The sequence below is a fragment of the Acinonyx jubatus genome, chromosome D3 (assembly GCF_027475565.1).
Source record: "Acinonyx jubatus isolate Ajub_Pintada_27869175 chromosome D3, VMU_Ajub_asm_v1.0, whole genome shotgun sequence".
Classification (NCBI taxonomy): Eukaryota; Metazoa; Chordata; class Mammalia; order Carnivora; family Felidae; genus Acinonyx; species Acinonyx jubatus.
This window is the reverse complement of record NC_069392.1, coordinates 6070116-6096419: the sequence shown is the minus strand read 5'-3', so window position 1 is coordinate 6096419 and position 26304 is coordinate 6070116. Positions and strand designations below refer to the sequence as shown.

General features: G+C 46.5%; 1 protein-coding gene across 2 annotated transcripts in view; it reads left to right on the top strand.

Annotated features, from left to right (window-relative positions):
* Nucleotides 1-25693, top strand: part of ATP6V0A2 (ATPase H+ transporting V0 subunit a2) — a 42505-nt gene extending 16812 nt beyond the window's left edge. The window contains exons 7-20 of one of the 2 annotated variants that reach the window (XM_027044240.2): nt 2602-2684; nt 4426-4519; nt 5203-5415; nt 12067-12217; nt 12435-12571; nt 12814-13001; nt 13104-13194; nt 15410-15528; nt 16674-16884; nt 19206-19325; nt 20548-20667; nt 22424-22541; nt 23061-23130; nt 23654-25693. In XM_027044240.2, the coding sequence (XP_026900041.1) occupies nt 2602-2684; nt 4426-4519; nt 5203-5415; nt 12067-12217; nt 12435-12571; nt 12814-13001; nt 13104-13194; nt 15410-15528; nt 16674-16884; nt 19206-19325; nt 20548-20667; nt 22424-22541; nt 23061-23130; nt 23654-23753 (1815 nt within the window). In that variant the 3' untranslated portion in view covers nt 23754-25693. Of the gene's footprint in view, nt 1-2601; nt 2685-4425; nt 4520-5202; nt 5416-12066; nt 12218-12434; nt 12572-12813; nt 13002-13103; nt 13195-15409; nt 15529-16673; nt 16885-19205; nt 19326-20547; nt 20668-22423; nt 22542-22958; nt 23131-23653 lie in introns of both variants that reach the window. The other variant, XM_015076017.3, reaches the window with a different exon arrangement.
* Nucleotides 25694-26304: the final 611 nt, after the last annotated feature.

Genomic DNA, 26304 nt, shown 5'->3' with positions numbered 1-26304 from the left:
CTCGAATCTGCCACCTCCGTCATGGTTGCCATGTGGTAACCATGTGGGTTCTCGATTTCCATCATTCCTTCTGTACTTACTAGCGATTCCACGGAAGGTAGCGCTTCCCCCCTCTCGCATCCATGGACTCATGGCTTCCCATTGTATTTAATGACTTGTAATCTGTCACACTCAGTGTTTATTTGGATGCCCAAATTGTCCCTGATTCAGCTACAGAAGGTCCCTTCACACATGTTCCTGTGTCGTTTGGCCTGTCGGTAGCGTTCACTGAGCATTCCCTTACTTTCTGGCAGCACAACACATTCCAGCTTCATCTTGGGCTTTCGGTGCCTGGCCTGGACCCAGCCATTTCTCCAAGGACCCCTGGTTCCTTTTAGTGGACGGTGTTTACAAAGGTCTGGGTGCTTGAGTGCTCACCGCGTACGGGAGTGTCGTTGTTTCTGGGCCCTTCCAGCGGTAGCATGTGTGTGTGCACACACGCACACGCACGCACACCCGCACATGTCCACACGCACAGCTGTAACCACCTCTGTGGCTCCCTGTGCTTATATTTTATAAAGCTGTGTGTTCCAACTATAACTTAAAATTCTGATCAGTTCTTTCTAGACTTAACCTTTTTCCAGCTCTTTTCTGACAAGTGAGAAATCTGGCTCCCCTTATCCTCAACGTATTTCATGAATCGCTCAGTTTACTTATTTATTCAGTGTAACCGGTCTCCTAACCACATCAACCATCTCCTGCAACCCCCTGGCCACCCTTTGTCCTTGCTTTGGGACCCACCTGCCTGGGCTTCTCTGAGGCTCCCCAGCCTGTTCCCCCGCCTCCTGTGGCCCAGGGCTCGATTCTTAGACTGCTTCTCTCCTCTCTCTGCCCCTAAGGATCCTGTATAATTTCACAGCTTTAAATACTGCCTCCCAAATGTATATCTAGAACTTGGACCTCTCTTCTCAAAAACAGACTTTTCTGTATAACTGGCTACTCTGTGTCTCTTTTAAAAATCTGAAAGACATTTCCACCGGGTGCCTAAAACTGGACCTCCCGATCTTTTCTCTCCTACCTGCCCTGCCAGGCATGCCCATCTCGGTAGGGGGCTACTCAGTCCTTCCGACTGCTCAGGCCCAGAGCCTTGGGGGTCGTCCTGACTCTTCTCTTTTTCCTCACACCTCATGATTAATCCTGTAGCGGAGTGATTGGCCATGTCTTTTGAATAGGAAGAGACTCTGGCCTTTCTCGTCACCTCCACCCTGCTCCGCACCTCAGGTACATCCATTCTGCAGGAGCCTCTGTCCTGAGCTCCCGCCCCGGCCACTGCCCTGCTGTGCTCCCTCCTCCCAGCATCCAGAACAATCCCTGTAAGATCACGTCACTCCTCTACTTAAAACCTTCCAGTGGCTTCCTGTCTCACTTGGCAAAACACCCAGAGCCTTGCAGTGTCACCTCTTGTGGCCTCGTCACATGTCTGACCTGTCCACGCCCCTTCTGTGTATGGCCTTGCCTTCCCTGCTCCTGCTTCTCTATGAGCTCTTCTGGGCCTCGGGACGTCCTTCCCTCAGTGGCCGCACGGCTCCCTCCCTTCCTTCACGCCTTTAAGCTCCAATGCTCTTCTCAGGGAGGCCTTCCCTGGTCACCCTATTTAAAATCACCACCCCAGCCTCCCCTCCCTTTCTCCTCTTCCAGCTCTGTTTTCTTTACAGCACTTAACGACCATTTGGTATGCTGTGTTTTTCTTTGTGTCCCTCGCTGCCAACTTGACTACGAGCCCAGCCCTCCCAGGTCAGGGATTTTTGTCTCTTTTGTTCAGTTCTATATTCCTAGCACCTAGAACAGTGCCTGGGAAATAGGCCAAAAACCTATCCAGTTTTACGTCTAGAATATTTGTAAATATAGTCAATTCTCAGTATTTATGGTAGCTCTGTAGGGTCTCCACGAACACATGAATGAATGACACTGAACCACCGTCCTAGCAGAAATGCAGCCTTAGGTTTCTGTGAGCCTCTGGTCACATTTTGTCCACCAGCCAATAATAACCTTGTTTTATGTGTGTTTCTATTTAGTGTGTATTATTGATTCATTGAACACTGAACTCTGCTAACAGCACTATGAGTTACGCCTGAAGGAACCTTATCTAACCCACGCATTTTCTGTCTTCACTGCCTTCTTGGGCTCAGGAACGCTAGCTAGCACGTCAGCATTCTGCCTGAGGACCGTTTTAGATAGTGAAACCTGCAACAAAGAGCACAAATCTGAAAGACATGATCCTAACCAAACCATGAAAAGGACCCTTGTGTACAGGATGAGAGGGAACAAGAAGGCAGAGAACTGCCCTGTTTGACCTCAGCTGGAGTACGCACATCGAGTGGCTCCAACTTCGGGCTGCTCTGCGGTGTCTATAAATGGCCAAAGCCATGGCCGGTACTGCTCTCAGGGTCATGAATACAGCGTGGCCAGTTTGGGTGAAGTGTAGTGACGGAGTCTGCAGAGGCCAGGATGGCTGCATCTGCTACAGGAATGAACCAGTGCACTTTTTAACAGAGTTTTTGCTGCCAGGGTTTTCAGAGATCTGGACACAGGAGTAACAATGATCCCGGTTTATTCTTTTAGGGAGAAGTCATAAAGTGGTATGTGTTTTTAATATCCTTTTGGGGAGAGCAGATTGGCCACAAGGTTAAGAAGATATGTGATTGGTAAGAACACGAAACATTTCATTTGATGTGTTTCTTTGTATTCAGTAGTCTCTAGTTTTCCTTAAAAAACCCCTCCGTGTTTGAAGGGAAATACGGTGAGTGCAAAGCCTGTTGCGTTCTGTTATGTATCTTTGCTGTAATACCATGTTTGTTTGTTTATTTATTTTGAGAGAGAGAGAGCACGTGCTCATGAGCAGGAGGAGGGGTAGAGAGAGGAGAGAATCCCAAGCAGCCTCCATGCTGTCCACACAGAGCCCGACGTGGGGCTTGATCTCACAAACTGTGAGATCCATGACCTGAGCCGAAATCAGGAGTCAAGACGCTCAACTGATGGAGCCACCCAAGTGCCCCTGTGATACCATGTTTTTAAACATTCAATTCGTCACCTCTTGTCAGCGTTACACTTAAAATAATTGAGAAGTAGAGATCATGTTTAATAACATTCTTAGATTTTATTTTCTCTTTGGGAATCAGGGCTTAAGGATAATCCGAGAAGGAGTCACGTTTTAGTATTTTGTGCCTTCCTGTGGCTTTGAGCTCCGCAGAGGCCCGTGTGTCATCACTGAGCGTACGGTTCCTCTTTTGCTCAGTGTTTGACAGGTTTCTCTGCACTGTGGGGGAGGAGGCCTGGTGAGTGGTGAGGACTGAGTGGCTTCACCGCCCACGCCCAGGGCGGGCTGGGTAAGTCACCACGTCCAGGCTCCCTCCCTGTAGGAGGGAGCGGCACTTTCCTCCCTCCCTGGGCTTCGGGACTGAGGCCACACAGGCAAGACACTCCCGTGCGGTGTCGGCCGCCGCCACGCGCTAAGGAGTGTCACAACGGAAATCTCTCTGTGACTTGTTCTCATCAACAGTGGAAAAATAGGAAAAGCCAAACAAAAAAGTCAAAAGAATGCCCTTTGTTTTTAGATGGCTTATTTCCCGTGGGGGTGAGGCTGGGGCTTGGTATTTCCTTTATAAAGTGTTTCCCAGAGTCGGATACTCCGTCACCGGTGATACGGAAAGTAATTTTAAGTGTTACATGGACAAACCTGTTGTTAATTTCATAGATGTTTATTCAGTGTACATTAGAAAAACTGTCACCAGCACACAAGCCCATGATTTCACACACAGTGTTGCTTAGGATAAGGCTAGAGTGAGTATTTAATTTTAATAGTCAGAACTTACAATGTTAAGTGTGGCAGGAAGGTGTCAAGGCAGAAGGGAGAGTGCAGTAGGGAGGCACACCTCGTGTGTTTTGGGTGCCACGCAGCCCCCCAAGAAGACGGGCCCTGGGAGGTGAGGGAGGGGCTCCCTGCACCCACCACGTGTCCAAAGCAGTTGCTAGGACACCGGAGCTTTTTTTTTTTTCTCCCCCTCCCTTTATTTTCTCTTTCTTTTAAAAGTAATGACCGTTGTGTGTTCAAACCTGTTTAATGAATTCCCAGCCCAAGGATTGGGGTGGATTTCAGAAAGTTGGAATGGGGAGCAAGCTCCGGGAACGATCGGGGCAGGGAGGGAACACGGAACCAAGAGAGAGCGTGCTAAATGTGTTGAAGCCCGTAGACATTGGTCGAATGTTTCCGTGTACAAGGCCTCAGCGCGGGCAGGTGCCTGTGTCTGACCTTTCTCTCCCAGAAGGCTGCTTTTGTTCCTTTCTGGGGGGAGATGTGCCCACGTGGTGCACTGAATTCGGTTCTAGTGTTTGCTGTCGCCTCTCCTGGTCCTGACGGGCGTGAGACTGTTGCATTCTGTCTTGTAGTTACCACTGCCACGTTTACCCCTACCCGAATACAGCTGAGGAGCGGAAGGAGATTCAGGAGGGGCTCAATACCCGGATTCAGGATCTCTACACTGTGAGTAAACCGTTGCCTCCTTACCTGAGGTGTGTAAAACATTTACAGGTCCATTTACCTTGTTTTTCAATGTGGAAACTTTTGGTTGTGGACAAATCAAGATGTTCTTGGGAGATTGGAAAGTGACTCACCTCACTCCTCTTCGTGGAAGTTTTATTTTAGCCACCTGTGAGAAATCTAGGTGGTGATGGTGGGACTTTAGAGAAGATCCTCTGGTCATCGCAGGAGACAGGCGACCCGTTTAAAGTGGTGGCTGTCATTTTTTTGCCTTCACTACTTCAATGACCGTTCCTCCTTGTATCAGCGAGGGCTCTGGGCGGCAAGAAATGGGCTCCCACCCACCTAAGCAAAAGGGGGTTTCAGGCCCGAATGTGACACGGTGGAGTTGGTGGCTCTCGGGGCTGACCGGGCACTGAGCCGAGACTGGGAATGAATGGGTAGGATGGGAGCTCCGTGGGCCCAGCCAGGCCGCCGTGCTGGCACCCAAATGGTAACACCCAGCCACCTCCTGTGCCCTGGGGGCTGTGTCCTGGAGGGGCAGCTCCCGAGAGAGCATCCGATCGGCTGGGCTGCTTTCCGCCCGCTGCCTGGTGGTCCTAGCGTCCAGGAAGACATGGAATGAGCCCAGGAGGGGCCGGTGCCGGGGACAAAAGCTGGGAAAGCCTGTGTTTGTTCCCACGCAGGTGCTCCACAAAACCGAGGATTATTTAAGGCAAGTGCTGTGTAAAGCCGCCGAATCCGTCTACAGCCACGTCATCCAGGTGAAGAAGATGAAAGCCATTTACCACATGCTGAACATGTGCAGCTTCGACGTGACCAACAAGTGCCTCATCGCCGAAGTCTGGTGTCCTGAGGCTGATCTGCACGAGCTGCGCCGGGCGCTTGAGGAGGGGTCGGTAAGGCGGCCGGGACCAGATGGAGGGACCGGGGCTGCTCTGGGGACGCCTGAGAACCCGGGAGACGCCAAGGAGCGTGGGAGTGTCTGGGAGCGGGAAGAGGGCTGTGCTGACTCCTGTCCTGGACCGATGCCCCGGAGAGCGTGTCATCCGAGGGCGTGCATGCGCACGCGGCTTTCATTGGCTCTTCTGGTCGTGTGGTTAGAGAAGTAAAACACATAACAGAAGAGACGCAGTGAAGTGGCTTCCTCCTACCCTGTCACCTCAGAGACAAGGGCTGTTTTCTGCTGGGTCTTTGGGTTTCTTAACTGAAGGGTAAGCACGTACGAATGGATATCTTCTTGCTTTCACGGAAGGTTGCTGGTTATTCATTCTGTTCTTTTCACTTAATAGAACTTCCCTACTTTTTATACTATTTAATACTTTGCTCTACGGATGTGCCATGGCCTGGGGACCTGGCTGCCTACTCATTTAGGCGGTGTGGTGCCTGATGTGACCAGTACCACCGTGGCAACCGCCACTTGGCTGTGGCGGTTCACACACACAGATCTGTCAGAGGAGAGGCCCAGATATGGAATTGCTGGGTCAGTTTTGATGGATGGTATCAGCTACTGCGTTTCTCTTACTTTGAATGAGGTTAAAAGTTTTTTATCAGGGGCTCCTGGGTGGCTCGGTCGGTTAAGCGTCCGACTTCGGCTCAGGTCAGGACCTCATAGTCTGTGAGTTCAAGCCCCGCATCGGGCTCTGTGCTGACAGCTCAGAGCCTGGAGCCTGCTTCGGATTCTGTGTTTCCCTCTCTGCCTCTCCTCTGCTTGTGCTCTGTCTCTCTCTTAAAAACAAATGAACATTAAAAAAAATTGCCACAACCCAAAACCTCTGGGACGCAGCAAAGGCGGTCATAAGAGGAAAGTATATAGCAATCCAGGCCTTCCTAAAGAAGGAAGAAAGATCTCAGATACACAACCTAACCTTACGCCTTAAGGAGCTGGAAGAAGAACAGCAAATAAAACCCCAAACCAGCAGAAGACAGGAAATAATAAATATTAGAGCAGAAATTAATGCTATTGAAACCAAAAAAAAACAGTAGAACAGATCAATGAAAACAGAAGCTTGTTCTTTGAAAGAATTAACAAAATTGATAGACCACTAGCCAGTTTGATCAAAAAGAAAAAGGAAAGGACCCAAATAAATAAAATCAAGAATGAAAGAGGAGAGATCACAACCAACACAACAGAAGTAAAAACAATAATAAGAGAATATTATGAGCAATTATATGCCAATAAAATGGGTAATCTGGAAGAAACGGACAAATTCCTAGAAACATATACACTACCAAAACTGAAACAGGAAGAAATAGAAACTTTGAACAGACCCATAACCAGTAAAGAAATCAAATTAGTAATCAAAAATCTGCCAAAAAATGAGTCCAGGGCCAGATGGCTTTCCAGGGGAATTCTACCAAACATTTAAGGAAGCGTTAACACCTATTCTCTTGAAACTGTTCCAAAAAATAGAAATGGAAGGAAAACTTCCAAACTCTTTCTATGAAGCCAGCATTACCTTGATTCCAAAGCCAGGCAGAGACCCCACTAAAAAGGAGAACTAGAGACCAATTTTCCTGATGAACATGGGTGCAGAAATCCTCAACAAGATAATAGCCAACTGGATCCAACAATACATTAAAAAAATTCTTTGCCATGACCAAGCGGGATTTATACCTGGGATTCAGGGCTGTTTAAATTTCCGCAAAACAATTAATGTGATTCAACACATCAATAAAAGAAAGGACAAGAACCATAATGATCCTCTTAATAGATGCAGAGAAAGCATTTGACAAAATATAGCATCATTTCTCGATAAAAAACCCTCAAGAAAGTAGGGATAGAAGGAGCATACCTCGAGATCATAAAAGCCATATATGAACGACCCAATGCTAATATCCTCCTCAATGGGGAAAAACTGAGAGCTTTCCCCTAAGGTCAGGAATGAGCCAGGGATGTCCACTCTCGCCACTGTTATTCAACATAGTATTGGAAGTCTTAGCCTCTGCAATCAGACAACACAAAGAAATAAAAGGCATCCAGATTGTCCAGGAGGAGGTCAAACTTTCACTCTTTGCAGATGACATGATACTCTACATGGAAAACCCAAAAGATTCCACAAAAAACTGCTTGAGTTGATTCATGAATTCAGCAAAGTTGCAGGATATAAAATCAACGCACAGAAATCGGTTGCATTCCTACACCAACAATGAAGCGACAGAAAGAGAAATCAAGGAATGGATCCCATTTACAGTTGCACAAAAAGCCATAAAATACCTAGGAATAAATCTAACCGAAGAGGTGAAAAATCTGTACACTGAAAACTATAGAAAGCTTCTGAAAGAAATTGAAGAAGACACACACAAAAAAGGAAAAATATTCCATGCTCCCGGATAGGAAGAACAAATATTGCTAAAATGTCGATACTACCCAAAGCAATCTACATATTCAATGCAATCCCTATCAAAGTAACACCAGCATTCTTCACAGAGCTAGAACAAATAATTCTAAAATTTGTATGGAATCAGAAAAGACCCCGAATAGCCAAAACAATCTGAAAAAGAAAACCAAAGCAGGAGGCATCACAATCCCAGACTTCAAGCTATACTCCAAAGCTGTAATCATCAAGACAGCGTGGTACTGGCACAAGAACAGACACTCAGATCAATGGAACAGAATAGAGAACCCAGAAATGGGCCCACAAACGTATGGCCAACTAATCTTTGACAAAGCAAATCTTCGACTAATCTTTGACGAACAATACCCAATGGAATAAAGACAGTCTCTTCAGCAAGTGGTGCTGGGAAAACTGGACAGCGACATGCAGAAGAATGAACCTGGACCACTTTCTTACACCAGACACAAAAATAAACTCAAAATGGATGAAAGACCTAAATATAAGACAGGAAGCCATCAAAATCCTCGAGGAGAAAGCAGGCAAAAACCTCTTTGATCTTGGCCGCAACACTTCTTACTCAACACGTCTCTGGAGGCAAGGGAAACAAAAGCAAAAATGAACTACTAGGACCTCATCAAAATAAAAAGCTTCTGCACGGCGAAGGAAACAGTCAGCAAAACTAAAAGGCAACCGACAGGATGGGAGAAGATATTTGCAAATGACATCTCTGATAAAGGGTTAGTATCCAAAATCTATAAAGAACTTATCAAACTCCACACCCAAAAAACAAATAATCCAGTGAAGAACTGGGCAAAAGACATGAATAGACACTTCTCCAAAGAAGACATCTAGATGGCCAACCGACACATGAAAAAATGCTCAACGTCACTCATCATGTGGGAAATACAAATCAAAACCACAATGAGATACCACCTCACACCTGCCAGAATGGCTAACATTAACAACTCAGGCAACAACAGATGTTGGCGCAGATGCGGAGAAAGAGGATCTCTTTTGCATTGTTGGTGGGAATGCAAGCTGGTGCAGCCACTCTGGAAAACAGTATGGAGGTTCCTCAAAAAAATAAAAGTAGAACTACCCTAGGACCCAGCAATTGAACTACTAGGCATTTATCCAAGGGATACAGGTGTGCTGTTTCGAAGGGGCGCACGCACCCCAATGTTTATAGCAGCGCTATCGACAATAGCCAAAGTAGGGAAAGAGCCCCAATGTCCATTGATGGATGAATGGATAAAGAAGATGTGGTATACACACACACACACAATGGAGTATTACTCAGCAATCAAAAAGAATGAAATCTTTTTGCCATTTGCAACTACGTGGATGGAACTGGAGGGTATTATGCTAAGTGAAATGAGTCAGAGAAAGATAAAAATCATATGACTTCATTCATATGAGGACTTTTAAGAGACAAAACAGATGAACATAAGGGAAGAGAAACGAAAATAATATAAAAACAGGGAGGGGGACAAAACAAGAGACTCATAAATATGGAGAACAAACTGAGGGTTACTGGAGGGGTTGTGGGAGGGGGGATGGGCTAAATGGGTAAGGGGCACTAAGGAATCTACTCCTGAAATCATTGTTGCACTATATGCTAACTAATTTGGATGTACATTTAAAAAAAAAATTAAAAGAAAATCTTTAAGAGCCATTTGAATTTTCTTTTTTTAATGAGCTCTGTTTTTCTGCTTTGCCCATTTTCTTTTTATTTTTTTTATTATTTTTTAACGTTTATTTATTTTTGAGACAGAGACAGAGCATAAACGGGGGAGGGTCAGAGAGAGAGGGAGACACAGAATCTGAAACAGGCTCCCGGCTCTGAGCTGTCAGCGCAGAGCCTGACGTGGGGCTCGAACTCACAGACCGCGAGATCATGACCTCAGCCAAAGTCAGACGCCCAACGGACTAAGCCACCCAAGCGCCCCCCCCCCCCTTTTTTAATTATTATTATTTTTTGCTTTGCCCATTTTCTACTGGTTTGTTGGTTTTTTTCTTACTAATTTCTGTTGGCTCTTTGTGACATGAGAAAAAATATTGTCCTCAATTTGCCACTCGTCTTCTGATGTTTCTGTTTGTTGGCTTGCTTTGGTCATGCAGTAGTTTTTTGTTAAATATAGTTGAACTTATCAATTCGCTTGTATGGCTTCCGAACTTTGAAGAGTAGGCTCCAGCGCCTGACTCCCGGGCCATGGTGTCAGTCTGCCATGTTCCTGTGAGTTTTTTTTTTCCTGCATCAAAACCCAGTTCTTCATTAGAAATAGTAGGTTTACATGTTTCAAGTGACAGCTAAGGAAGCAAGTTTTCATATGAGGTTTTTTTGGTTAGTCACGTTTTGTCACATAATTCTTTGACGGCACAAATGGACTTTTACTTTTTTTTTTGGAAGAGGGCTGGCTTGCGTAGACATGACCAGCCAATTACCACATTTCCTCGTTGCTGAAAACCAGACAGTCACCCTGCATCACATGTACCTGTGGGTTGGCTGATGTCTAGACCATGCCTTTTGCTGCCACTGGGAGGGAGTTTGCTGGGGACATCAGCAGTTCTGGTGCTTCCATTGTCTCTGGGTGCTGTAGCCGCTCTGGCTGTCTGAAGTGTGTTCTCCGAGTCCTGAGCAGGGGCTCGTGGGAACGGTGCTCCCTGAGTTCTCCCGTGTTCGTAGTAGTGTATGCCTCCTGCCTTTATAATCGGAAGTTTGTTGTTTGGAAATAAAATCCTGGGCTCGTGTTTTAAAATTTTTGTTGTTGTTTTCCATGGGTGTCTTAAACATGTGATTCCATTTTGTTCTGGCATGGCGTTGCTAACAAAAAAGCCTGATATTAATAGAATTTTCCTTATAAGTCTTGGTACTTTCTTTTTTTTTGCCCACACGCTTAAGGATTTTTTTCAGTGATTTTACTAGACTGTGTGTTGATTCTGTTATTCCGGGTTGGTATTTTCAGATATACGGTGTGTTCTCTCAATATGTAGTTTTAAAAAAAGTTTCAGAAAAATTCTCAACTATATAGTTTTTAGTATTTGTTCTGTTCTCTTGCTCTGGTTTTCTCCTTCGGGACCTGCTGTTATGTTTAAGTTAAACCTTCTTATCTTCAGTGTTTGTCACTTTTCCTTGAATCCTTTTTGTCTTTCTTTACCTTTTGATTTTTAAAAATTTCCATTCTTTTGTCTATTTCTCTTGCAGCATTATTACTAGGAAGGTGTCTTCACCTTGGAGTTTTTTCTAGTTTTGTCTCGTTTCTGCATATTTTTTCTTTTTCTTCTAATACTTTTCTGAGTTCTGTCACCTCATTTCAGACTCTTATTCTGCTTTGTGGGTTTTTTTTTTTTCATATCAGGTATTATTTTTGTAATGTTTCTGCTCACTTTGATATAGTAAGTTAAATTGTCATCTCTTCTGTGAGTATGTCTTTCTGGCATGCTTTCATTGTTCAGAGGGATGTTCTGCTCAGTTTTTTTTTTTGTTTTTTTTTTTAACTACAACTTCATATAAAAGTCTGACCTGCATTCTGATTTTGATTTTAAATGAAATTAGTTTTCTGAAACGTGTTTAAATATTCAAGGAAATTCTGTGTTAGACATAACGTATGTTCATACATAAGAATATACGTTTGAGATACTAAAGGGAACTCTATGTTACATATAATGTAAATACATCGTCTGTTTGTATATTAGTTCTGCAGAACCTGTTTAAGATACTCAAGGGGGGCGCCTGGGCGGCTCAGTCGGTTAAGCGTCCGAATCTTCATCTCAGCTCAGGTCATGATCTCCCGGTTCCCGGGATCAAGCCCTCATTGGGATTGACGATTATTCTTGTCTATTTTTCGGTTTTATTAGATACTGTAGTTGTCTCCAGATTCCTCTTGAATGTTTTTATGAGGCATAATATTAAATTTCAGTTTTATGTTCGTGATTCTGAGACCACGTCATCCACCTGTCCTTGTCATCCCTAGCCCCTCCGTCCGCTTTCCCGTCCTTGCAGCCTGGCCACCATACTCTTCTGCAGGACTTCAGCCCCCCGGCGCCACCCCCCCGACTCCTGCTGTCACCCCCTCTGCCCGTGAGCCTCCGAGGGTGGTTGGCACTTGTCCGCGTGGCCACGCAGAGCCTCGCCGTAGCAGGGAGCCCGTGGTCGTGGAACGGGATTTTGGGTACTAATTTTTCCTTTCTTTCTTTCTTTTTATGTGAAAGAGAGAGAGTGGTGCTACAATCCCCTCATTTATGAACACCATCCCAACAAAAGAAACCCCCCCGACTCTAATCCGCACCAACAAATTCACCGAGGGCTTTCAGAACATTGTGGACGCCTATGGAGTCGGGAGCTACAGAGAAGTGAACCCAGGTGGGCGGTGTGACCTCGTCCATCCTCCTGCCTCGTGCGCCACTGCCGCTGCCTCTCCCCACGACGCTGTGACAGGCGTTGGGGAAACAGGCTCGCTGCTGCTGTTGTGTCGTTGTCCTGAGTGTAAAATGCTCCCTTGAACCTGTCTGTTGAGAAGGTCGGGTGTTGGAATTAACTAGAATTTTCCGGTGAGTCAAGCGTCTTGCTCTCCCCGCAGCTCTCTTCACCATCATCACTTTCCCCTTTCTGTTCGCCGTGATGTTCGGAGACTTCGGACATGGCTTCGTGATGTTCTTGTTTGCCCTCCTGCTGGTGTTAAATGAAAACCACCCCAGACTAAATCAGTCACAAGAGGTGAGACTACAAACACCGCAGCTCCTTACGTCTGGTTGGGTAGTTAGCAGGGATGATCTTAAATGTCAGTTTTTGGCAGTAAGCGTCACTGTAGGACGGAGCCGTAAGGGGTGCGGGCCTGTGGTCTCTGTGTGACGGCGACGCCCCCCACGCCAGCCCTCTGAGAAGTCCCAGGCCCACGTGGGTCCCGCTCCTGCGATTTCGCACGGTCCCCCTCTGCTCACCTGCCCTGCTTTTCACAGATCATGCGCATGTTTTTCAATGGCCGATACATCCTCCTGCTGATGGGGCTGTTCTCCGTGTACACGGGCCTCATCTACAACGACTGCTTTTCAAAGTCGGTCAACCTGTTCGGCTCTGGGTGGAGCGTGTCAGCCATGTACAGTTCCAGCCACACCCCTGCGGAGCAGAAGAAGATGGGGCTCTGGAAGTAAGTGTGTGTTACCCAGCGGTGTTTTAGGTCGGAAAGCGCTTCTCGGAGGTTCCTCCGGCCTCCGCTGGGTCAGTCTGCTCACTCTGCTTTCTGTTACAGTGACAGCATCGTCAGGCACAACAGGGTTTTGCAGTTGGACCCGAGCATTCCTGGAGTGTTCCAAGGCCCTTACCCTCTTGGTATTGATCCCGTGAGTGCACCTGTTCCTCGCCATGATCTCCGCTCCCTCTGTGGTGCACCTGGTTTTAATTGTCCGAGTGCTTCCTCAGAAGGTTCCCCGGGTTGCAGGCGGTGGGGAAGGTACCCTGGGGGGTTTCTGCCTGGGCGGCCGTGGCCCATGTGCATCCCCGGTCAAGTTGGTTTAGAGATGAAGCTGAGCTGTCCGTGTGGGAGCCCGGGTCAGTGCCCAGTGGGAGGAGTCCGTCCAGAGAGGTGGGGCCGCACGCCGTCGGGGTTCCTGACCTCGAGGGAGAAATGGCATTTCAGGAGCCTTTAAGTGGAGGCAGCTTCCTAAATTTCTTTTTTCTTTGTGGAAATTTTTGTTTTTTTACCCTGTGATCTAGAAAGAAATAATAGGAATTTTAGAGCTGAAAGGGAGCTTAAGGTTCTCAGGGTGCTTATTGAGGTAGTTGTTTGAAATGGGAAGTGTTTGGACAAGGAAAAGAAAGACGCAGCTGCAGGGGACCGGGACTGCCGCCCCCACCCCATGCCCCACAGGGCTCAGCAGGCACGCCTCACCGGGCTCCCGCCAGTCTCCCTCCAGGGCCCCCCCAGGCCCATGCCAGGCCGCCACCAGGCTCCTCCCAGGCTCCCACCCGGTGCCCAGGCCCCCAGCAGGCTACCTTCAGAGTGAAGGACCATTTTTCTGGACTGTTGGCCGTCTTCTGGGAGAACCTCACCCTAGAAAGGGGAGCTTAGAAACCAACTCAAAATCGGTCTGGGGGCGTGAGCTATGATCGTGTGCAGAATTGAAAAAACTGAAGAGAAAGGTCCGGCACCTTCATCGGAGCTTTCCAAGCCAGTGCCCTCCTAACCGGTCTGTTCATTCTCGCCTCTAAATGTAATTTGTGTAATTCAGCCTTGTTGCCTTGCATCTTCATATAACTGGAAACTTGAAAAAACTTTCATAACAATTTCTTTAAGGTACAGCATTTTGGAGCCAGATTCCTAATAATGTGTGGCCTTGCTTTAAGGAGAGAAACATTTCTGAATATAGGCTCCAAGGAAGAAAGTTTAGGAGGGCGTTTTGTGGGGGGAGGAAGAGACTAGGGCACGGTACTGCCTCGTTTTGCTTTGATTTAATTTTAAAAATTGGCACCACGCTCATATGGTTAAAAAATAGATCCATGTGCGTAGGCAAGGTCCAGCTCTTGCGAAGGTCTCCTCTGTCCAGTCCTTATTTCCTGAATTTCCCGACCCGGGAACGGCTGGAGGTAGTTTTAGCGTCTCCTGCCAAGTTTCTTTATGAACTTTTAAATCTATCTTCTTATTCTCCCCTGTTTTTGCCTAAAAGTTGTTCTGTACCCAGTAGCTTTAGGCTTAGTGATGAAAGATAGACTTACATGTCGCTGGAGAGGTGTCGCGTTGTTGCCGGCTTTCCTCCTCTCCCGCCCCTGCTTCCCCCGAGGAGGGCGCCGTCAGTGCGCTTTTTCCCGTGGGTCCAGGCAGTCAAGCTGAAGTCAGCCTAAATACCTCTTTCTAGAACCTTCTTCTCACTTAAAAAGAACTAATAGGCCCTGTTTCCCTTTTCCTAATCCCCCGAGTGAGGGACTATAGGAATTAATTTTTCAGAGAGAGAAGAGAGAAGAGAGGTAATCAGCGGCGGGGGCCTGGAGGGGCTGGTCAGGGAGCCCCGGGGGGTTGAGCCTGGGTGCCCTGGGTCTTATCAGCAGTTTGGCCACTTGCTGCACTGACGCTTCCTCCCTCCCTTCCTGTTAAACTTTATTATAGAACGCACACGCACAAGGATGTATAAAACCTGTCTGTGAAGTCCTAACACACATAGTTGTACGGCCCCCCACCCCCACCCCCCAGGGTAAGTGACCCCGGGACCTGGAACGCGCCCCTGGCCGCACCGGCCCTCCCCAGAGGGAACTTGCCGCCCCGCTGACTCCGTGTGACTCTTCCCCTGCTCTTCCTCTCGGTCTCGCCTCACAAGCCACTTCCCTAAACACAGTGTGGTTTCGTTTGGCATCCTTTGCATTTTATATTAAAGATGGGATTGTTGGTAACAGTCTGGTCCTGGTTTCAGGAAATCAGTGGTTCTCAGATCACAGGCGTCAAGGAGGAAGTCTGAACGTTGCTTTCCTTTTAAATCTGTAGCTGCCTTCCTATGTCCGGTGTCACCTGTGTGTCCTGAAGCAGTTGAAGGAAGTTAAAGATGTCTTGTTTTGTTTTGTCTTCAGATTTGGAACTTGGCCACAAATCGCCTCACTTTCCTAAACTCTTTCAAAATGAAAATGTCTGTGATCTTAGGAATTATTCACATGACTTTTGGAGTCATTCTGGGAATATTTAACCACTTGTAAGTACAGATTTTTTAAAAGTTTTTTTAATGTTTATTTATTTTTGACAGAGAGAGAGAGGGAGAGAGAGAGGGAGAGAGAGACAGAGTATGAGCGAGGAAGGGACAGATAGGGAGACAGAATCTGAAGCAGGCTCCAGGCTTTGAGCTGTTCGCACAGAGCCCGACGCAGTGCTTGAACCCATGAACGGCAAGGCCATGACCTGAGCTGAGGTCGGATGCCCAACCGACTGAGCCACCCAGGTGCCCCCAGATTTTTTTTTTTAAAGCAGTATTTATAAGCCAAGTTTGGTATTCTTAAACTTTGCCTCTTGAGGGTGGACTGTATGGGCCTGCCCTTAAAGGCAGCCAGTGTACTGGAATGCTGTGCATTTGATTGTGTTGTGATCATACGGGGTTTTGACCGTTTCAGTGATTCATTTATTTAGCAGCTATTTATTGATTGTAGAGGATATGCCAGGCGCTGTTTTAGGCTTCAGGGACTGAGTAGTGCTGAAGACAGAAGACAGGTTTTGCCCACATGGAGTTTTCCATTCAAGGGAGGGAGGCATGCGGCATGTACATTCAGATTTGTTTCCAGAAGTAATTTTTGTCATACTCTTATTTCATTATAAGTTGGAAAGTTTTTTGTTTGTTTGCTAGAGCTAGCGTGTCAAGAGGAAGACGTTGCATCTTTTTCCTCTAACTGGACCTGTTAGTGAAACACTAGCCTTTCCACTGTGCTCACATCTGTTTTCTTCGTGGATGTATCTGAATCAGTAGTATGAGTTATAAGACAGGATGTTCTGGTGGGAGAGGCCTCGTCACAAAGAATTTAAGAGCAATTTTGTCTTCATTTTTTTTTTAAGTCTTTTTTTTTTTTTTTTTTAATGTTTACTTACTTTTGTGTGAGAGAGAGAGAGAGACAGAGTGTGAGCGGGGGAGGGGCAGAGAGAGAGGGAGACAAAGAATCCGAAGCAGGTTCCAGGCTCCGAGCTGTCAGTACAGAGCCCAATGCGGGGCTAGAACTTGTGAATTGTGAGATTGTGACCTGAGCCGAAATCAGACACTTAACTGACTGAGCCACCCAGGTGCCCCTCTTCATTCTTTATCTCAGTCCAAACTTGCTCATGGTTTGATCGATTCCATTTTGGTTTTTTTTCTAGGCATTTCCGGAAGAAGTTCAATATTTATTTGGTTTCTGTCCCGGAACTTCTCTTTATGCTGTGCATCTTTGGATACCTTATATTTATGATCGTCTATAAGTGGCTGGTTTATTCGGCAGAAACCTCCAGAGTCGCTCCCAGCATTCTGATTGAATTTATTAACATGTTTTTATTCCCGGCTAGTGAAACGAATGGTCTTTACTCAGGGCAGGTAGGTAACGTTCTTTTCCACCCCCGTGAGCTTACAGGAAGTCCTGATGGTAGCCTTTTTGTTTTAAACAGTAGATGATTGAAGGGGCTTTCTGCAGGCCTCCCAGGAATGTAGGGGCTTTCCTGTTTCTTTGTATGTTGTTGCAAGAGCTCGTCACCCTGCTCTGAACACTGTGCTGGGGGCTCTGGGAAACACTCAGTAGCCGTCAAAACTGTGGGAAGAAAATGTATGGACTGGAGGGTTTCTGAGGACTGGCAAATCCCACCCACCCCGCCCCCTCCATTTTTCTAGTTGCTTTAAAATCAATCTCTGACTAAGCCAGGGCATCCCAGAACCGGCGTCTGGAACCCCACAGCACACTGACTCTCTCGCAAACTGGCTTTTCTAGAGTGGTATGTTTGGGTAACGCCCACCACATCCACGGTGGCGGGGTGAGGGCTCGGGGGTGACCGCCCTGCTTGCTGCAATCCTAGCTCTGTCACTTCTTTGACGGGGAACTTTGAACACATACCTTGACTCCTCTGTGCCTCAGTTTCCTCACCTGTAAAATGGGAATAAAAATAGGACCCAATTTGTAGTCCAGAGTTAATCTGATCAAATACTTAGAAGTACCTGGCACCTACCAGTGCTCAATAAACGTGAGCTTGCGTTGTGATTACGGTGAGGGTCTCTGTGCTGTGTCGAGTGCCACAGTGTCACTCCTGAAGGACGCTGCTGTGGACCTTGTGTGTCGTGTTCCCAGTGTCTGTGAGATACTGGAGAAATCTTCTCAGTGCTGTCCTCACGTGTGTTCTCCTAAGCTGTAGGTGTTTTGTTCTTGTTTTTTTAATTTTGGTGACCCTGCAAATGGAGCGTTTAGTTTTGTTTTCCGCCTTCCACGGACAGCTCGGTTCACTGTAAGCCCAGTTGGAAGCTCAGCTCGTGGAACCGTGGGCTTCGCTGTGAGCTGTGCACACGTGTCCTTCTTGAACTGTTTGAGCTTCACCTCTTACCTATGGTTCTCCTGTTTGTGATTTTTCTATTAGATTTCGTTGTTATTTTGTTGAACCTTTTTGTAGGATGACGTAGATTGTGGGAGAAAGGCACAACGGGAGTTTGGCGGCGCTCAGGTGCCATGGCCGGGAAGATCACTGAAGGGCACTACCTTATTTAACGTCTCCGGTGTGCCTGAAAAGTGCTCTCCGTGATTATTCTTCTTAACGCACACTAGCCCTCGAGGTCGGTGGTGTCATCCCGGTGGCTCAGGGCAGGCCTGGTCACAACAGCTGTCGGCGGAGCCCAGATTTTAGCCCGGTCTGCTTGACCACACAGCTCACGATTTCTGATAGGACTCTGCCCGTGGCCGCCACGTTTCTCCGCATTTCGGGGCACATTCATGTCGGTGGTGCGGTACGAGATGCTAACGCATACCTGCCACTAGGTCGTACCACGTGGTGCACGCGGCTCTGGGAATCTGTGCGTCACATGGGGGCGGCCGTGGAGGAAGGCTAGGCGGGGGACCGTGTGATGCCCGATCGTTTGTTTTCATTGCCGCCTCCAGGCCCTATAAAGCCACACAGACTGCAGTGGCTGTAGAAGCACGAATGTGCTTTGCTCTCGATTTCTTTTTAGGTGACGGTAAATATCTGTACTTTAAAAAAACGTGTTTACTTATTAATTTTAGAGAGAGAGAGAGAGCACGAACAGGGGAGGAGCAGACAGAGAGAAAGATAGAGAATCACCAACACAGAGCCTGACGCAGGGCTTGAACTCCCAAATTATGAGAGCATGACCTGAGCGGAGATCAAGAGTTAGCGGCTCAACCCACCGAGCCACCCAGGCGCCCTTAAATATGCCGACTTTTGAAGAAAAGGCTTGTAGTTTTGTTCTGAATGCTCTTTTAGTATTTTTCTTGTGTAGAAGTGAATCCACTTACTATTATTTAGGTTCCTCAAGTAATCTTTACAATGATAATAATAATAAAAACAAGAATATAAAAAAATGTCTAGCTTGTGTTTGTATTCGTCCTCTTTCAGTGTTTTTAGGAAATGACGAGCTGGGGTTTGCCTCTGGTTTAGAATGTTCTTATTTATCCCTCACTGATCTGAACAAAGTGTTATTTTACCGCTCTGTCAGTGGTGTTACTCATCAGTTCTAGAATTCAGCTATGAGTTTGGGAAAAGACCTGCTGGCGAATACAATTCGGCTTTTGCGTTTACCTTCTGTTCCTTGTTATTGTAAATAAGGAGACATTCTCCTGGATTTTCACTCATAAAACGCACCAGTGACCCGGCCAGCACGTCCTTTCATTTTAATGGGCTTCCTCCCCTTCTGCGCGACAGGAGCACGTCCAGAGACTGCTGCTGGCCGTCACGGCGCTGTCCGTTCCCGTTCTCTTCTTGGGAAAACCACTCTTCTTGTTGTGGCTCCACAACGGGCGCAGCTGCTTTGGCGTGAGCCGGGTAAGTGTGAGTCCGGACGCGTGTTCGGAGGTGCCTGGTTGTAGGTATAGAAAGAGACGTAAAGAAACACCTTTCAGAGGGTCTCAGGCTCTTGATGTAAAGCCGGCGCTCCCTTTATCCGGAAGCTCGGTGTCGCCTGTTCCGCAGAAGCTCGCTGCGGAGCCCGCTGTGCGGGCCTGTGGGCGCGGGCCGTGCGGGGATGAACCAGGCCGGCGGGGGGTGTGAACCAGGTCCTCCAGCACTGTTGTCATCGGCAAAGCGCTTTTTGTTCCTCCTCCTGGCTTCTTGACTTTTTTCTTTAAAGTGTTGTTTAATTTAAATAACCTCCCTCAATTATAGGAAACGTGGAACGCACAGGAAAGAGCGCCCTATCCTATCATGCGCTTATAACCAGGGTTACCATTTTGTTAAATTTCTTCCTAGACTGTTTTCCTGGGTGTCCACTTTCTCATTTGATTTCTTTAAAAATAATTGTGATAGACTATACTGTCACCTCCGTCCACGTCCAGAACTTTCTCATCCTCCCAAATGGAGACTCTGTCCCCATGAAACACTGACTCCCCATCTCTCCTCCCCCAGCCTCTCAAAACCACCATCTACTTTTGTTGTTAGGAGTTTCACTCCTCTAGGCACCTCGTATTCATGGACTCATGCAGTATTTGTCCTTTTGTGACTGGCTTATTTCACTGAGCATAATGTCCTCAAGGTTCGTCTGGATTGTAACAGAATCTCTTCCTTTTTAAGGCTCAGTAATATTCCGTTGCACGGATAGATCAGATTTTGCTTATCAGTTCATCCATCGACGGGTACTTGGGTTGTTTCTACCTTTCAGTTATCGTGAATAATGCTACTTTCAGCACGGTGTATAAAAATCTTTCCGAGCCCTTTCAGATTTTTGGATATGTGCCCAGAAATGGAGTTGTTCGATCACATCCTATGATTATTTTGAGGAACCACCGCACTGTTCTCCACAGTGGCTGCACCATTTTACATTCCTACCAACAGTACACAAAGGGTTCCAGTTCCTCTAATCAATACTTATTATTGTCATTTTTTAGATAGTAGCTATCCTAACAGATATGATATGCTTGCGTTCTCATAAACAACTTTCTAATCTCGAAGAGCCGCATCCTTAGGAGAAATGAAGGGGCTCTGACTTTGGATTTGTCACGTCCTTGTGATTTTAAAGGCAATGACTCTGTATTCTTTTGGTTGTTGTTAGAGTGGTTACACACTCGTAAGGAAAGACAGCGAGGAAGAAGTTTCTCTACTGGGAAGCCAAGACATAGAAGAGGGAAATAACCAAATAGAAGATGGATATAGAGAAATGATGTGTGAAGAGGTAATCTTCTCTGTTACTGTCCATAACATTAGACAAGAAGCCAAGCTCTCGGGGTACCTGGCTGGGTCAGTCGGTGGAGTGTGTGGCTCTTAATCTTCAGGTCATGAGTTCAGGCCTCACGTTGGGCATAGAGTTTACTTAAAACACAAAAAACAAAAAAAAACCCCTCAAAACCCAAAACACCTGTTACAAAAGCTTCCCCAAATACTGTTTTGATTGTTGGCCATAAGGGTTTTGGCTTATCATTTTGTTGTTTCAGTTTTACAGTGGGATTTCTACTGTTAACATTACATGCTGTCATATTAAGTGACTTAAGGTGCCATGAGCATTGCTTTCCAGAGATTCTTGTCTCAGTCAGAACTTTGTAGTTGTAAGAGGGAGACCTGATTACATTGGCTTCACAGGGAATCTTCTGGCTCATGTCAGGACAGGAGCAGAGTTGGCCTCAGGATGATTGGTTTCCGGGCATCCAATTCCGAGAAGTCTGGGTTGGTTTTCCTTTGCAAGTTTGCTTCATATTCTGAAGCCAGTTGGCCCCACGATTTTGGAACCTTGGCCACAGCCAGCCCTGAGCTTATTTTCTCCAGTCTTTCAGTCAGAGAGAAGAGTGCTCTCGGCTGATTGTTAGATTAGGAAGCATCCCAAGGAAGAACTGTGATTGCCTGGCTGCAGTCCCTCGTCATCCCTGTTCCAACAACCGCTCCTGTCATCTGCACGGATGGCCATAACCACGGACGGGGTCTTCAGCAAGAGAAGTTTACTGCTAGAAGCCCAAGTTCAAGACGTTGGCAGGGCTGGTTTCTCCCCTGGCCTCCTTCTTGGCTTGTGGGGGCTGCCTTGTTCAACGTGTCATCACAGGGCCTTGCCCTCCGTGGGCATGCGTCTCTTCTTCTAAGGACACCCACACTCGTGACCTCTTTTAACGTTAATTACCCCTTAAAAGGCCCTGTCTCCAAGCACAGTCACGTTGGGGTTAGGCCTTCAATATGTGAATTTGGAGGGGGTCACGGTTCAGCCCGTAACGGCTGTGGCTGGGGGTGTGGGGTGAATGGCGGAAGAAGCAGTTTCCCCCAAAGAAGGGCGGCACAGCCCTGGGCAGACAGAATAGAGCCGATTCCGCTACTCTGGCCGGCTTTATTTGCTTGGAAACTTTATTTGGCCATCCAGTAAGGGCCAAACAAAATTTCTGACGGTCAACATTTTGTAATTGTTACGTAATGTAGTGTTTTAATTTGGGATGATGGATAATTTATAGGATCATAAGAGAACCAAAAAGCAGAACAGGGAGGAGCGTTAGAGTCCTCTTTCCCAGTGTTTTACAGCCTTTTCACTGCCGGGGCCCTTTTCACAGTCTCCCCTTGTTGGGCCTGCATTTATGCAGCAGACACGCACCTGTCTTCTGAAGACTTCAGAGTCTTCCAGGCTCGGGGTCGGTCAGCGTCTCTGGTTTCAGTAGGTGTTCCGTGGTCGCTGAGACCGGCCCCAGAGTCGCACTGGGCTGCCCGAGGGCTGTGACACGGGTGCCGCACGGGAAACTGAGGCCGGGGGAGCCGGGGCGGCGCGCTGTCTGTGACGGGGCAGTGAGTCGAGCTCAGGCCTTTGACTCGCTGCTCCTCACGCTCCTGCGCCGTCTCCCCAGCCTCCCAGAGGCCGGTCTTTCCACTGAGCGAGGGACGGAAAGCGGCCAGGCGTGGCAGTGGGTGGTCGCATGCGGGCAGTTTGGCGACTCTGACGCGTGTTGTGTGATCTCCCTCAGTTTAATTTTGGAGAGATACTGATGACCCAGGTGATTCATTCCATCGAGTACTGTCTGGGGTGCATCTCCAACACCGCTTCATACCTGAGGCTCTGGGCTCTCAGCCTGGCCCACGCACGTAAGTTTTTGCCGAGACCTGCGGTCCCACACTCTGTGCCGAGACGCCCCACCGTGCCGCGGTGAACCCGGGGGGGCTCTGTGCGACATTTCACAATTCCGAGGGAAGCCTAGTGCCGTCCTTCGGGTACCGCGTGAGCCAGTATTGTGCGGGGACAGCCTCGCCCGTTTGTGTCAGCCCTCTCTCTCACGGGGAGGCAGGCCTCTGGGTTTTCCGGCGTGCCGTATCTTCCTCCGTGTTTGACGTGATCGGGAGCTGGCTGACTTTTACATGAGTTACGTGTAGATTATGTAGGTGTGTGGGTTATTTGTGGGTACTAATTCAGAATTGTCAGAAGGAGACCCAGTCCCCCTGGCTAAGTGCAGCGACGCCGTGGACGTAAACAGAAGTTAACCCTGCCGAATGACTCCCCCGCAGAGCTGTCTGACGTCCTGTGGACCATGCTGGTGCGCGTGGGCCTCCGGGTAGACACCACTTACGGAGTCTTGCTGCTGCTACCAGTAATCGCTCTCTTTGCAGTGTTGACAATTTTCATCCTTTTGATCATGGAAGGCCTTTCTGCATTTCTCCACGCCATACGCCTCCACTGGTGAGTATGCAAGTTAGCTTTGGAACTGCTATTTAAAAAATATTGGACCCCTCTCCCCACGTGTATAAATAACCCCACAAAATGCTGGCACTTAATAACCGTGTATGTTTAATACTTTGAATTTATCTGGGGCCTGACAGGTTACCTCATTGTAAAACAAAATAAAATTCTTCCGTATTTCGTGATGGTTTACAGCGTATGTCGGATTGCTTGTCTGTGTATGAAGGTACCCGGGTGGGGAGAGAGGTTCTGAATACTCGTGTGTACGCGTGTAGCGTGTGAGGGGTCATGACGGGTTCGCGTTTCCGTTACACGTCGAGGAGGGCGACACGGGCAGGCTGTGTGTGTGTCTGTGTGTATCTTATTTAAGTAATAACACGTGTGCCAAGAGAGCACGTACAGAACGAAGCAGCTTCAGCACAGGAGCTGTTTGGGGTTTTTTCTTAACTTATAAATGTTGCAAGAAATGTAGGAAATGTTACTCACAGTCTTTCGTTAATACACGGAAATTTTTTTGTTTTAGGGTAGAATTTCAGAACAAGTTCTACGTTGGTGCAGGCACCAAGTTTGTTCCTTTCTCATTCAGACTACTTTCGTCGAAGTTCAGTGACGACGTGGCATGATCATATTGCCATATCCAAACAAGCTTTCGGATTTATGGAGAATTATCATGTTACAGAATTTCACTTCCGTCAAACTTACGATAGGAAAAATTCCGTCTTCATTGATTGCCTTATGATATAGCCAAATAATTCTGTAAGATATACCTCTTCCTCATGTTAAATATTTTGTAACGTTTATCAGTTTCAGATATGTAAATTTCTTTCAGTTTTTATGGTGAGCAAACTTAAGTTAATGCCAAAAGTTATGTTAAAGTTATTTTTAAAAATAGAGGCTTGGGGGGGAGAAGTGGTTTTGAATGGCTAGTTGAAAATGGTCTTAGCTACTCGAGTCCTTTTCACCTCATTAAAAAAAAAATTACAGCGTTATTCTGTCACTTGAAGTTGTCAGATAATATTTTCCAACAGCTGAAGTTAAGTATAGTTTTTTAAAAAATTTAATGACGGATAATCAAAAGATTCGCATTTATTCTGCTTGATTAAAAGTATGTAAACATTTTGTATCGTATGCTGTCTAGAACTGCAAGTAGGGGATTGTTTCTACAATTTTGTCTTGTTTTAATGATTGGAGAAAACGGGATAAAATAACATACGACAGATGGTTATCCCACTTGTATATTTTTAAAGATATTCTTACCCTCTTATCCTTATATAAAACCAATTATGATAATTGTACGTTGGAAAGATAAACTGTATACTGAGCCTTAAAACCCAGTGTGACCGTAAAAGATAAAATATGGATGTGATTTGAACTTAGGGACCAACTTGTATGATGTTACTGATGTTACCGAACCTTTTAGGGGTTTATACTGAGTGAAGTGAAGGTGAAAAGTAGTATTTTGTATATTTTTATAACAAAATATAAATTAAGATATTTTTACCATGAAGAGATTGCACCTGTCCTTGAGAACAGTATAATTATAATTTTTTTTTTTTTTTACTTTCAGACTGATTGTAAATAAAGGTCTGGTAAAGGTATTTAGAGTTAATTTAAGCTTTCAAACACCATTTGGATCAGTTGAAAATTCTCTTTAATTTAAATTCATCTATTCACTTGACATTTAGCTTTGAAGGATTTTGAGTCCTGTTGAATGCTTTAATCTACGGAGACAGTCCCCACCTTACCAGTGGTTCCACTTAATGAATTTTGAATTAATGATGTTGTGAAAGCAATACACATTCCGTAGAAACCATACTTGCAGGGTTGAATCTGGATCCTGTCCGGGCCAGCGATCTGCGGCCCCATCCTCTCCCGCCATGCTGGGCAGAGGCCGCAGCTCCCAGACAGCCACGCGGTCGGGAGAGTCAACAGGTGGTACATGGACAGCCACCTGCGCCCACACGGCCGTTCAGTTTGGCACTTTCAGTACAGGATTCAGCCCATTACAGGAGATAGTCAATACTCCCTTATAAAATAGGCTTTGTGGTGGATGATTGTGCCCAACCGGAGGCTCCTGTCTGTGTTTGGAGCACGTCTAAGGCGGGCCAGGCTAGGCTGCGGTGTTCCCTAGGGTAGGTGTGTTAAATGCACGTTCAACTTGGGATGAGACCCCATCGTAAGTTGAGGACGATCTGTAGTTTTGTAAATTATGTTCATTTTTCGTATTTTACTGTAATTGATGTTAGGTAATTATTTTCAAAAAGAAATCGGCAGTGTTTCACTTAACGTTTTGAGGCAGGTGCATGAAAAGGCCTGTTTGTCACCATACACCTTCACCCTGCCTAGTGGGGGAGTTTGGAATTTTCATTTCAAGCTTGGATTCTGGTAGCCCTGGATCTAAGCGTGTCTTTTCAGGTCAAGTTGAGACCTGTTTGCCGAGAGGCATGAACTGAACACGCTGACGTAATCGTGACGCTAACGTTAGACCTTAATTGTGTGGTAAGCCTTCCATGCTGCTCTTTCACGAATTGGGAGTTACTGGCCTTTGTCCCTCGTATTACAATATCAAGCTTCAAACCACGCGGATAAATCCTTGGGAAGTGATTCTGCTGTCAGAGTGCAGTTTCTCCGGAAAGGTCTAACGTTGGACACTCCTGTTGGGTGAATACAGACTGTGAACAGTGCTGTCCCTCACCACTGGCCATCTTCATTACTTTACGCCAAGGATCTGTTGTAATAAAATGGTAATTCATCCTTAGGAAACTCATGATTTCGGGGCACTGTTAGCCGATGAGTAAACAGGAGGCCTGTAGTGTCTGCTGGAATTTTTTAGTGCCCCCACTGGTAACTGTTATGGGCTGTTACAGAATTTTTCATTTTAAGTAACATCTCTCACCAGGGTATAGAACAGAGAGGAAAGAGTCCGTTTTTAATTGAGACCTATGTAGTGGTTATGTATTCTACATAATTGTATAAAAAATGAATTAGTAGTCCCAACTTTGGTGAAAGGCCTCTCTAGAAATAGAGCTTGATCGTGTCTTGTAGGCACTAGGGGAAATTTAATTTTTTTTCTAAAGCTGTAGGTTCCAGTGGCTGCTTTATGTTTAAACTTTATGCTTTGCTTTATGTTTAAGCTGTCTGGTGGAACTATTATGTATATCATTTTTGAGACAG